The sequence below is a fragment of the Ictalurus punctatus genome, chromosome 21 (genome assembly GCF_001660625.3).
Source record: "Ictalurus punctatus breed USDA103 chromosome 21, Coco_2.0, whole genome shotgun sequence".
Taxonomy (NCBI): Eukaryota; Metazoa; Chordata; class Actinopteri; order Siluriformes; family Ictaluridae; genus Ictalurus; species Ictalurus punctatus.
The window spans coordinates 3,161,703-3,175,938 of NC_030436.2; the positions used below are offsets into that span (position 1 = coordinate 3,161,703).

Sequence of the window (14,236 nt, forward strand, 5' to 3'; positions counted from 1 at the left end):
TGCATTGGAGTATTGGAGTATTTGTTTCCTGCGTAACCTTAGATAAGCGCTGATTATTTGTGTATGCACTATATAGAAAAGTCTTGGTGTTCGTCCAAACAAATGTACTTGTTATTTATCCCACATAATAGTTGTCATGAACGCAACGGATTTTAAATGAATTTGACGTTCTCCACGTAAATCCATGTAGTGCAATGAGTTCACAGACAAAAAATAATTTGCTAGAAATAGCTAGCGTGCACTGCCAAGTGCGAAAGCGCATGGATTCCAAAAGCACTTCTTTTCACACTAAGCCCTGTGTCAAGGTGAAATCTCTCACTGTGTCACCTGGAAATCTGTCTTATATGTTGGGCGAAGTTGCTCGTTCCGGCTGCATGAGCACCATGTGGCCTGAGATTTTAGCCAACTATCACTCTCAGGTTCCTTATGCTCAGCGATTCTCATTCAAGCAAGTCGGGAGTTGGCGAAATGGCTTGTTTCTGTCCCTTCGAGTGCTGGTGATGGGGTGATAATCAAAGAGGTGCTATGAAAATGACCTTATTGGGGAGAGCAGCACTGGAAAAGAGGAAGTAATGCTGCCAATTTTCGCTCTGCCATATGCCAAGGCTCGCAGGAGTGTGTGATGCCCGGGGAGAGGACAGACGTTCAGCCAGGCATTGCGTGCCAGATCCGATCTCTTCTAAGTGTCCACACCTTCCTGTGGGACCCAATAGGGCTCTTGTGATCAAACAACAGGCTATTCAGTCTAACCAGTTCTAATTTCAATGCGTTTGTAGATGCTCTTGCTTTCTCTTTCGGTGTCTCTAGGGTCGTACTGTGTAATTATCGGTTTGTTCTTCTTAGACAAGGCAGCACTGCTGGTGAAACCGAATCACAGAGAAGCATTTGCAATTCTGTGACCTTGTGAATTGCCCTTACTGCTGTTTTAGCAGTCATTTATCAATGCCCATACATTTGTATTGGGCTAAATTACAGGTACCATATTTGAAATCTTTACTTTGTGCTCGCACTTTTCTTTGCAGTGAACCGAATGTAGATTCTTCCATATTCTACGAAGATCCTGTTAGTTTGTGCCTGATTTCCATTTGATCTACATTCAAAGTAGTTGAATGTTTTTGAAGGCGAGCTTAATTATAGCTGTCCTACTTTTTCCCTACTTGGGTGTAATTGTCCAAGTGTTTGCATTTTTCAGGGGCATAGATAAGGGATTATTGTACAAGAGTGCTCAAACTCTCGCTTGTGGACTATCTATCGTCAAGTGATTTTTTACATGATATACATGCATTTACCCTAAGTGGATGATTATTTCATTAGGTCACTTGTATAAACACATGCCCTTGTGTTTTGGCAAGCTTTAACAGTTTCAACAGTGCCAGCATTAAACTTTATGTATGTCTGCTGTGTTCATTATGGCTCCGATATCCAATGCCATTTCTTTTTTTATTTATTAATTTTTTAAAAATTTTTTTATTTCAGCCCCCAGATAAGGAGGGAGGTCTGCCCAAGCAGGTGGGCAACAAAACCGAGTGTGGCCTGTTAGGACTTGTGCTGGATCTGAAGCGAGATTACCAGACCATTCGGAACCAGATCCCTGAAGAGAAGCTGTATAAAGTCTACACATTCAACTCGGTCAGGAAGTCCATGAGTACTGTCATTAAACTTCCAGATGGAAATTTCAGGATGTACAGCAAAGGAGCGTCTGAGATTATCCTGAAAAAGCAAGTGCCTCATGGTTTCGTTTGCTGTTTTCTGTTTGCTGTTTTAAAATGTATTCTGTTTTCCTTAATGGACAAGACTGCTGAAAGTTATCATTCCTTTTTGAATTGGGAATGCTTTAGGTGCAGTCGTATTCTAAACGAAGCGGGTGAGCCCCGGCTTTTCCGACCTCGAGACAGAGATGAAATGGTGAAGAAAGTGATTGAACCCATGGCTTCCAATGGTCTCAGGACCATCTGTGTGGGTTACCGAGACTTTCCTGGCGATCCTGAGCCAAGCTGGGATGACGAAAACATCATCCTAACTGACCTGACCGCAATCTGTGTGGTTGGAATTGAGGATCCTGTCCGACCAGAGGTGGGTTTTTGGTTTAAAGTAATGGCTGATTGTGTTGCTTTTTCTAATTATTTTTTTATTATTTTTATGTAGGTAAGGGTTGGATGTCTAAATTAAAGTTTTACCTTAGCCTGCATACTGAGCATGGTTTGCTGCATGGGTATTTCTGATCCACAGAAGCGTAATGATTTTAATTTTCGGTGATATAGATTACACCACTCACAGGTAATTAACTGTACGAAATAGACGTTTAAAAAAAAATGACCATGCACGTCTTTTGTTCAAATGCAGACATTCTCTGCTCAGCCTCTAATAAGGCCTGAATTTTGAAACACAACCGAACCATATCCTGAAACCATTCCATGAGAGTCTGACATGACCCAACGAGCTTAAACTCCATTTTAAATGCCACTGGAACAGATCTACACGCCTGCCAATACCATTGAATAATCTGGACTTTCAAACAATGCTTTTGAACTATTCGGAAATATCTCAATTGAAATATTTCTTAAGCTTAAACTGTATAATGTACACATGCACACATACAGTACCCGCCACTAATATTGGCATCCTTGGTAATTATGAGCAAGGAAGGTGTGTTAGCCCATATTTATACCTCTGTGAAACACGAAGTCATGGTTGAACAATTTCCTGTTCCTAGTCACCCAGGTGTACAAAAACATTTAAAATACCAATGGAAATATACGTCAAATGTATTTTTCTCATATGAATTCATAGGGGTGCCAATAATTGTTGCACACCTATATTTACCAAAGTTTTTTTTTTTTTTTTTTTCATAAACCTGTGTTTTGTTTGCAGTTGTTTGATATCCATGAGAGCAGAGTATTTTTTTTTAACAAAATATCAAAAGGTTAAACAATAAAGACAATTTTTCACAGCCTTATTTGCTCATATTTACCAAGGGTGCCAATATTACTGGAGGACACTGCACATATACCCACTCCCTTTACCTGTTAAACTGATGCTGCATGGCCTGGATTTACATACAGGAACATGATAGGATATTATATCTTATGATGCAGTAACATTTGCCTGTCACATTTTGAGGAGTTACCTGTCACATGCTTTACAAAATTTAGTCTGACTATAATAAACGTTCCACAACACAGTTGTTGGTTCTATACACTAATACAAACAAACTATTAGAATTGTTTGTGTGTCTAATATATATATATATATATATATATATATATATATATATATATATATATATATATACATATATACATACATACATACTACTACTAAGGGCTTTTATCAGGCCTAAAAAAGTTTCGACGTAAGCAAATCCAAGGTCAAAAACATTTTGTTGTTAGGAACGACCTACACTGCACAGATATTTGGGAAATGATTTCCAAACCTGGATTGATTGGCGGGGTCTCAAAGTGGCTCAGAGAGCCCTTAATCCTTCTGTTCATGCTATGTCGTGTCCCACAGATCCAGACAGTGGGACATCTATTTATTTCAAAGTGCAGTTGTATCATTTAGTTTAAAGTGCCAAAACTTTTCTTCATCACGGTAGCAACATGATGATTTCTGGTGGAGATGTACCAACGAAAACTATTCTGATGTTTAGGGACCTTACTCATGGCAGGTGTGCATGCATTCGTGTGTGTGTGCGCAATTGGGAGCATGAATAAGAGATGGAGGAAAGGAACAACTGCAAATGTCACCATTTTTCAGTCTTTTTCATCAACACTTTTATTTATTACTATTACTCTAAGATCCATCTCTGTGACGTACAATTGAGAACAAGTTTGACATTTAGCAAAAAAAAAAAAAAAAATTAAATAGGTAGTTTTGACTTGAAAATAAAATGTAATAGCATTTTTCAAATCTAATATATACATATACGTACAAAATCCACATTGCCAATTAGTCATATGTTATTTCTTTTGTTATTACTTTTTAATTATTGTATTTTTATTTTATATAACATATAAAATAAGTAATTGTAAGGTCAAATCATTGATTCTGTTTGTTATTTGGCTGTTTGTTTGGACTAGTACCATATGACTGCAACAATTATGCCAGAGGAAACTGTTGGTGTACCTTTCAAAATAACTATTTACTGGTGGTTTCACCAGCTGATTTATGGAAGCAGGTCATTTATATACAATTAAATAAAGAGTCATAAACAATGATATATTAACTAATATACAAATAAGTCCTGTATAATTGCAGTTGCCATCAGGGTTGCCCCTATGAACTAATAAACCGATACCTGAGAATCTGTAAACAAATCCAGTTAAAGGTCTCATGTTACCTGTCACCTTCCTCTTCCACTGTTCATTATTGATGAAGTTCTTCCTCTTCCATCTGCCCCCAATGAGTGGTCAGACCAAACATGAATAAAATTTGCCTAGCAATAAAGTTGATTCTACTGTACAGGTCTAGTTCATATGGAATTGGTTCGTATACCAACTCCAGTTGGTATAATTCTCTTAAACAGTTGCCTACTTCATGCCCGCAGGTGCCAGATGCTATTCGTAAATGTCAGCGTGCTGGCATCACAGTGCGAATGGTGACTGGTGACAACATCAACACTGCCAGAGCCATTGCCATCAAGTGTGGCATCATCCACCCTGGAGAGGACTTCCTGTGCATCGACGGCAAAGAATTTAACAGGAGGATTCGTAATGAAAAGGGAGAGGTACTGCACATTCAGATTCACATATTGTTCTCTATAATAAGATTAACATTGCTACTGTAGATATATTAGAACATTATAACAATCCTTGCTGTGTACCCAGTGCTGAGCCACCTTAAATCCTGCCCTCACCTGCTACCTGCTACATAAACCCCACATATTCAATATGTAGTAACCCGATGGCCAGACACTCCTTTCAGATGGTGCTGTACAGTGCACTGCACTAGGTGGTCCTTTTTCTTAGCACAGAAAATCCCCCAGCCATTTGTTTTATACATTGGTCTGCAACACAATAAGGGAAGGATACATAAAGAAAGTGAAGCAGGGGACCCCCACAGAGAGCCACTTTTACGCTCATGAAGACCCATTGGCACTGCTGCCAACACTGGACTGAATCTGGTGCACCCTTGTTAGTGAGCTCAGTCAGAAGGCTGGTGAGGTCTGAATATTATACACAAACCAATGATAATAACTCACCAGGCTCGGGAACTGTTGCAGGTCATTTTTGGTCTCGGGTCACAATCAAGCTACTATCACAGCAGTCTTAGCAGTTGGGGGACACTCTTGAACATTACCCTAGTTGAAGCCCAGATACTGTACCACCACCCTTCCAATCTCACAAATCTCAAGGACTTTAGAAGTGCTGTCAAGGACTCGTCTCAAGGACTTTAGGATTCTTCACTCGTATGACACTAACACCCATTACTATAGATTTTTATCTAAATAGGTTGCAGCATATGCACAGTGCGGGCACAGAATGTGGTCCATTAGTCATGGGAATGTAGCCAGCACCTTAAGAGCCCAAAGTGTGACAAATCGGTATAGTCAAATGAGTGTAGAGAAAGCCATATTTCAAGTCCTTGATCAACTTCAGCGATGAGTAAAAATGAGCCATGCCCAGCCAATCCAGGAGCTTGTTAATATAAGGCATTGGTTAGGCTTTATAGAAACAGTGAAAGAAACAGTGTAACGTAAATGTTGCGAATATCTATGCAGAAATGGTTCCCCTGTGTGGCTTGGGCACAAGCAGAATGTGACTGTTCCAGTCACTTGTAGCACTCTCTGTTTCTTTAACCTCTAGCATTATCACCTATTCATATTCAGGCAAGTAATACAGTAGGCTACACACAACCACACTGGAGGGAGCCTCTGTATTCTATTAGGTCAGTCTAGCGGATGGGAGAAAATACATCTGAAAATTCAACCTGCAAATGACTAACCTTTGCTCTTTGGGACAGTAACAGATGGTCTCCAAGTGGGTTTAGAGTGGGATTTGATGCTTTTGAATGCTCTGATCCCAACACATGTCTCTCTGCCACTGTCAGGGACAACAGGGACTGCCTCTCTTCAGTGTTTTAGGAGATCGAGGTGCTAAATCTGCTGTGTTCTGGTTTCCCGCCATGTGACCATGAAGGGTCAATGCCACTTTATTCACAGTAATTTTAATCTTAAGCCGGGTGGTAATAAAGGGACTTTATCTTATGGTACAGACTGGTTGGTTGGGAAGTTCATTTTTACTAGGTATTAGACCATCCACCCAGCTTTCTTTAATTAATTATGTCCAACACCTCCTGGGGTTTCCTTCTGTATACAATCTCAAAAGGTAAAAATCCTATAGTGGTCTAGGGCACCTCCCAGACCACAAATATGGCTGTCCACCATATTTGAGATTGACCACTGCTTCAGGATACTACACATGGCCCTTGAGGACTAATATGAAGCCATGCTCCATTCCAACGGTCCTGCAGCTCTGTCACTTGCTGCTTTCTGCTCACCGTCACAAAATGTACCAGGAAGTATGTCCTCACACCACCCTCCTTGTTGTACTTCTGGATGCCATTGCTGTCTTAAGACTTAGTCCCAGTTGAGGTTAGAAGACCAAACCAAACCGGTGAATCTTTACACCCCTAATAATTAGCGAGCAAATAATTACATTGTACTGCCATAGTTCAGTTTTTAGCATCCTCTTATGAGTATTATTCTAATTACACCCATGCCCATACTAACAAGTAAAGGCTGCAACACTATGATGATGACTTTTGGTACTCAGGATTGTGTTTCATTTGTACTTACAGTGATTCAGACTTATTGTGTGCATGTCGTCTGTAGGTTGAACAGGAGCGCATTGATAAGGTTTGGCCCAAGCTGCGAGTGTTAGCCCGCTCCTCTCCAACAGACAAACACACACTTGTTAAAGGTGAGAAAATCTTAACATTATAAACAGATAAAATAATAAATCACCAAAGTTGTTCTATTTTACTCTCTGGTCGTCTTGTAATATTTAAAGCACTTTCGGAAAAAAAAAAAAAAAGTGAAATAGTTCTTTGCCCTTCAGGAAAGACTGATTGACTGAACATCCTTTCTTAAATTGACATTTATTTGAAATGTAATTTAGTAAAATTTTCCTATAGAATATTCCCTCGCCTTTATTTGTGGCTTAACCATAGACCCCAGGATTTACACTATGTTAACAATGTAGTTAATACTTGAATTAATTGATGTTTGCTAATTATAAGCCGAATAATGAGCACCTGTGTTAGCTAACCAAGGTCTTAATTAATATGTTTATGATAATTAATTGTCAGAATTCATAAGTAAGCCTGAGTATCCAACATTGACAACCACTAACCACTGTACAACTGATTATTAAAACTCAATAACATTTGTCATTTAGTTTATGTGGACTTATTACAGGTGTATTTAGTTCATATTTAGTGTCAATTAGTGAAATGTATTAACATTACTTATGGTGTATTAATGCTGATGTTCATGATTTGTTCATTTTAACTATTGCTGTTTAATGCTTTAATGTAAAGCCTTAACTAAGCTGTTGCACCTAGCATTTTATACACAACTGCAATGCAAAGCACCATTTGATAATGTTACAGTATACAGCTAGAACATGTATATGCTATCTCAGATTAAGGAATTGTTTTTCTGATGTAGTAATTTATTAATAAAATTATAAGCGATAAAATGAAGTAGACTATTATTATTATTATTATCATTATTATTATTGCTTATCATGATGTAATGATGCTGTCTCTCAGGTATAATAGACAGCACACTGCTGGAGCAGAGGCAGGTCGTGGCTGTAACAGGCGATGGTACCAATGACGGACCTGCTCTGAAAAAAGCGGATGTCGGCTTTGCCATGGTATCTGCCACCTCAGCCATAAACACACTTCAACCATAGCCAACCCAGCTGCTCAGCTTTTTTTGCCAGGAGAGGAAAATCAGGCTGCTATGTTGTAATTCCATCCTTCGAGGGTTTGCGTTCTTCTGTGCCACCCAAATTCAGGCTGTCCTCATTTCCCAGCTAACGTCACACCGACACACAGCATCACGCCATTTTGTGTCCTCCAGATGGAAAAAAAAAAAAAAAAAAAAGTGCAACAGTGCCCCCTAGTGTGAACTTTGAGCAGTGGCTCGCATCAAATACTCGCAGGATCAATTGTCCTTTAATGTCAGTTGTGCATTTTGTCGCATTTCCTCTGTAAACAATTATAATATGCTTTTATTTCATCACCCCAAAGCTTGACCAAAGGTGAAGACTATAGATCTGTGTTCCCTCTCAATAAACCAAGACACTATCGCATTTTCCTACTTTCACATCTTCAGAGGTTCTGTTTACAGAGGTGCCATATGGATACAGTATACATCTTTCCCAGTACACCTATTTTGGTTTAACAGTACTCAAATTTAAGTGACCAGAAAACCACATAAAGAAAAATTGCCAGGGGGAATGTGGGAAAGGGCACAGATTCGACAAATAGCTTGAATCGTGGTTGAATCGAGTTCTCACAGCAGTCTCTTGGAAGCACCTTGAGGCCACCAAGCATTTGTGGGCTTGTTTCACAGTTGTTTTCATCTGCTTCCTTTATAAGACTGCCGTGTTTACATCTGTCCAACCATCTTCACCAAGCAGATAAACACACCATATTTTGATTCAAACAAATTAAATATTGAAGCAGGAAGTGAAAGGAAGGACTTTGTAGCACCCTTGTTAACAAGTACCAGTCAGGTGTCAGAATCGTATGTGGCAGTATAAAACATGTAAAGAGCCTGGGATATCATTTATTCCTGGTTAAGTCATCCAGGATGAAAAACTCCAGAGGGCATTATGTTCTCCAGACATTCTGGGTCTCAGTTAAAACTTTCACAATGGCTTAAAATGTCATTTGAAGTTTTCTCAATATAAAAATCTCCCCGTTTTATTTGCAGGGAATTGCAGGCACAGATGTGGCCAAGGAGGCCTCGGATATCATCCTGACGGACGACAACTTCAGCAGTATTGTGAAAGCAGTGATGTGGGGACGCAACGTCTATGATAGCATCTCCAAGTTCCTGCAGTTCCAGCTTACTGTTAACGTGGTGGCCGTGATTGTGGCATTTACTGGAGCTTGTATTACACAGGTTATACTGATATACAATACACCATAGGCCAGTATGTGTTACATATCAGTATTCACATATTCAGAAACCCCATTTACAGAAGGGTTTGTGCTGACTTTTTCCGAAATTGCTCATCACCGAACATACAGTTGGATCACAAACATATAAAACATTTGGCAAGTAAATCGACCAAATGTCTTAAAATACATCTTTATGCACTAGCGACTTCTGTAAAACTGCTGTGGATCAGTAGCAATTCTCCAAAATGTCCCGAGTCTTAACGGATATCGTGTACTTATCATTTTTTAACCTCTGCAGTAACTTCTTAATATAATTTCTTATCTGTAATTCACCAATTAAAGGACATGTTCTTAACAAGTCCTTTAACAGAAACCATAATATTACTGAGCCAAGGCCAGTGACCCAGTTCCAGCCCTCTATAATAACTTTGCTGAATTTCCTTGAGGAACACTGGCCTAATAAAATCAAGGTAAAGGTTATTTCTACTCTACACTGAGTTGCAGACCATTTTATCAACGTATCTCCTTCAATATAGGTGCAGAATTACTGAATATAGCCCATCTGTTGTTCTACATAATTTATCACATCAGTAATAAAGAGAGAAAGAACCTTAAAAAAAAAAAATTCACACTGAATTCGCAAAGTGCATGATCGAAATCTCTAAAAACCATTTTTATCACACCTAGCTGTAATATTTAGGTTCTCTTGATGTCCTGATAATAGATATTTTGTACGTTAGGCAGATCAGTTGTATCGAATGTGGACCGATATTTGAAAAGATCTCAGAAATTTTAGAGATAATGGAGATCGTTGTAGTTCCAGGTCAGTTTTTCCATCACCAGATCCGTATGGGATTCTCTTACAGCTTATGACGATAATCACAAAGATTTGTAAGATTATTGCAGCAGACAGCATAACCTCTCATGAGAAACATCTCAGTCGTTCTATCTCACTTTCTGTCTCACTTTTCAATAACGGTATTGGTTATTTTTGGAAAGGATTTTCCTGTTTTTCAGCATCCTGGTTAAAGAGAATGGTGCATGCAATAATTTACAATACGTTCCAGATTGTCTATAGCATTAATCCAACAGGCAACAGAGTAATTAACACAAGGCCACGCTGTATATCTGACCACTTTTTTTCTATCAGGATTCTCCACTGAAAGCTGTTCAGATGTTGTGGGTGAACCTCATCATGGACACTTTTGCATCCCTGGCTCTGGCCACAGAACCTCCGACTGAAGCGCTGCTCATGAGAAAACCATATGGCCGCAACAAGCCCCTCATCTCCAGCACCATGACCAAGAACATCCTGGGCCATGGCGTTTACCAGCTTATTATCATTTTTGGTCTGCTGTTTGTCGGTATGTCTTTTTCATATACTCTTGTGATTATTCTTGAAGGGCAATGCCTCCTGTAAATGCCTCCTGTAAATTTCGAGGAGATTACATGTGTTCAAGCATTACTCAGTACTTCTGAAAATATAGAACTTTTACTGCACACAAAGAAAAACATATTTCTGATTGCATAACCACATTCGTGTAGGCGAGAAGATCTTTGACATCGACAGTGGCAGGAACGCACCTCTGCACTCGCCTCCATCTGAACATTACACCATCATCTTCAACACCTTTGTTATGATGCAGCTCTTCAACGAGATCAACGCCCGCAAGATTCACGGCGAGAGGAATGTGTTTGATGGCATTTTGAAAAACCCTATCTTCTGCTCTATTGTTCTGGGCACTTTTGCAATTCAGGTAGTAACTAACACAAATACGGTTTGTGTTCATGTCGTTTACATTTTAATAATATGAAGTGGTTCTCTTTTAATGGTCAGGTATTGAATAATTACATAACTGATTATTATGATGTTGGGTGATGTGTGACAAATTAGTTCAACTAAATTAATTAAAAATGTATTTTTGTATTTCCATAAACAAACCTGATTCAATGACCGTTATGTAGGAGCTCAGTTTTTTAAGCCACAAAATTGGCTTGAAAGTATACTCTATGCCCAAAAGTTGGTGGACACCTGACCATCACACCCATATTTTGGCCTTCCTCAAACTTTTGCCACATAGGATCTCCCGATAAGCAATATCATTACAATTTCCCTTCACTTGAAGCTAGACCAAATATGTTCCAGCATTTCAATTCTCCTGTGTACAAAGTGAGGACCATGAAGACATGGTTTGCCAAGACTGAAGTGGAAGAACTCGAGTGTCCTGCACAGAGCCGTGACCTCAACCCCACTGAACACATTTGGAATGAATTGGAACACCAACTGAGCCCCAGTCCTTCACTCAGCATCAGTGCCTGACTTCACTAATGCTCTTGTGGCTGATTGGGCAAACCCCCACACCCACTCTCCAAAATCTAGTGGCAAGCCTTCCCAAAAAGTGTGTAGGTTATTATAACAGCAAAGTGGGACTAAATCGGGAATGGCATGCTCAAAAAGTACATATGAACAGGTTTTCGCAAACTTTAACACATATGGTGTATCTTGGATCAATATATCCAGCTCAGTATTGTTACTGATAAACACTCAGTGTTTAGAAGGGCCTAGGCAAATTTTAGACCTTTCTTGGTCGTTTAAAAACATAGTAAATTATTTATTATTCCATATAGAATAAGCTTAAGGAACCGCAGCAACTTTGGATCATGCTATAAGGTATGTTTCCACGGCAGGAACGTCAGGAACTCAGAGATTTTCCTGGAATCTTAGGGCATTTCCCTTGGAGGAACAAGGGCTGAATTTAGTTTCTGGACTGTAGTTCCAGTTACCTTTTAGTTCCTGTTACAGAGGGGGTACTTTTCCGTGGACGAGGTACCAATGATGGAGACTTGTAAGCATTCATTTTCACAAAGTTTCACAAAGGCTCCGAACCTTGTGCCTATATTAAGAAATATGGGTATGGATACAGAAGCTAATGGGGCCAAACACTAATCTAGGGGTTTTGATACCAGAGCTGGAGCAGGAAGGAAACCAGGAAGTGAACATGGAGATAATCAGTAGACAAAAAAGCAGGCTTGTGTGACACATCTTTTATACAACTGAGTTGACTCTTCTGTGTTTCAGATTGTTATTGTGCAGTTCGGAGGGAAACCCTTCAGTTGCTCTCCTCTTGACGTGGAAAAGTGGATGTGGTGTGTGTTCTTCGGGCTTGGAGAGCTGGTCTGGGGACAGGTATCTTGCTGTTTAACTTAGAGACGTCATTGTGCAAAAGTCTTTGTTCATAACCAAGACCTGAAATCGATACCTTAGGAGTATTTACAGATGCACTGTTTGAAAAAGATTGGCAGTGCTTTGCATATTATTAATATAGATTAGAATATAGATAAGATATACAAACTGTACAGTAGAAGGAAAAAAAAAATCATGTTTTTCATGAAATACTTACCTTTTTACTGAAGTATATAATCTTTTATTGACCTAATTAATGAAGACTGCTGGGAAAATTATTTAACAAAAAAAAAAAACATACTTTTCCACAAAGAATAAATTGAAAAACCTGACTCACAAGTTGGAATTTCTGACCAGGCTGTAGTTGCTAATCAATATGATACCGACCTGTGATCCCTTGGTGTGATTCAGGTTATATCGACCATCCCGAACAGTAAGCTGAGGTTCCTGAAAGGAGCTGGTCAGCTCACTCAGAAGGATGACACACCAGAGGAGGAAATGAATGAGGATCAGGAGGAAATTGATCATGCTGAAAGGGAGTTACGACGAGGACAAATCCTCTGGTTCCGCGGCCTGAGCAGAATCCAGACTCAGGTGCGAGGCACAGAGACACAGCAATACTATTAAAGATACTTAGTAGGCTTCTATACTTGATATTATGACTTGAACATTCATATACTAGGTGAAGCTTTAATTTAGTTCTATTTCGTATTCAAGTCTTCCTTTTGAGGAGGCTGGATGCAACAGAAAACAGAAAACAGCTTAACCGGACTCGATAAGAAGGTACAAAATGTGGGTGCTGTATTTAGTGAGTCGCATTTAAAAAGAGAAAAGGCAGGGCTGTCAATTTTGCCGTCACCACAAGAGTTTGATTGCAGGCGGTAGAACTGAAAACGAATTATTATTATGTAGACTTCTACAATATAGATGATTTTTTTCCCCCCTTCTCGTGATTTTCCATTTTAACAAATCGCGATCAACTATTTTGTTATCCTGAACTAATGAAACCCTCTAATCTGTGTTTCATATTTCGTTTCATTTTAAGTTTGTAGACAGCGAGGGAGAATGCATGTCGTGAGCATGTGAAACGAGGGCTTCTACGCGTCGTCACTTAATATCAGAGAGTTCAAAACATCTGTGCAAATCATTAATACATTTTATTGAGGAGAAAAACTGCACTTTTGCCATATTTTGGAGTGATCATTTGTACTAGCGTACAGTGTGAAATTGTGGAGCTAAAGACGTACAGCTTGGAAGGTCTGAAAATATAATGTAATTGGAGTAAAAGTTATCGGACATTGTGGCAGTTTAATATTGTATGCACAGATGATTCAATCGTTATATTGCAACCAGACTAGTTTTATAAATCGATATCGATCCTGGTATAGAGATAGGAGAGGACAAATGGGTAGCGCCATTGAAGTCAGTTGTATCTTAGTAGCTTACTTGCTAGCTTAGTTAGTAATCTTTTTTTTCTTTAGTGTGTTAAGATGCATGGAACTCTAGTTCAGATGCTTCAAAGGGGGGGAAAAAAACATTTCTAGTTTATATACGCACGTGCAGTTTTCGTAATGCTCATGATCAATAACACTCTAGTCAAAATGTATAAAAACAGATAAGATTAAGTACAACACCCCCCCACAACACAACACAACAAAAACACCACAACACTTCAGTCCGGTTATAGGGATGACTAACTGAGTGATCTACATGGAATGAGAACAGGCAAGAACATATTTATATTATATTTTATAATATTCATGTTTAATATTTTAAAGCATAGTGGACAGGATATAGAGAGCTAAAACATTTTTCAATTAACTGTAGTGTTGTAACAGGGATCTTTTAAAGAACTGTGTGTGCGTTTGTGTGTGTGAGAGAGAGAGAGAGAGAGAGAGAGAAAGACATAGACGT

General features: G+C 39.1%; 1 protein-coding gene across 3 annotated transcripts in view; it reads left to right on the top strand.

Moving 5' to 3' along the window:
• Positions 1–14,236, top strand: part of atp2b2 (ATPase plasma membrane Ca2+ transporting 2) — a 170,684-nt gene that overhangs the window by 145,631 nt on the left and 10,817 nt on the right. For all 3 annotated transcript variants that reach the window (XM_053674094.1, XM_017451031.3, XM_053674095.1), the window contains exons 13-22: positions 1,477–1,718; positions 1,839–2,073; positions 4,547–4,726; positions 6,833–6,920; positions 7,774–7,880; positions 8,948–9,139; positions 10,289–10,502; positions 10,684–10,895; positions 12,218–12,325; positions 12,734–12,916. In XM_053674094.1, the coding sequence (XP_053530069.1) occupies positions 1,477–1,718; positions 1,839–2,073; positions 4,547–4,726; positions 6,833–6,920; positions 7,774–7,880; positions 8,948–9,139; positions 10,289–10,502; positions 10,684–10,895; positions 12,218–12,325; positions 12,734–12,916 (1,761 nt within the window). The remainder of the gene's footprint in view (positions 1–1,476; positions 1,719–1,838; positions 2,074–4,546; positions 4,727–6,832; positions 6,921–7,773; positions 7,881–8,947; positions 9,140–10,288; positions 10,503–10,683; positions 10,896–12,217; positions 12,326–12,733; positions 12,917–14,236) is intronic.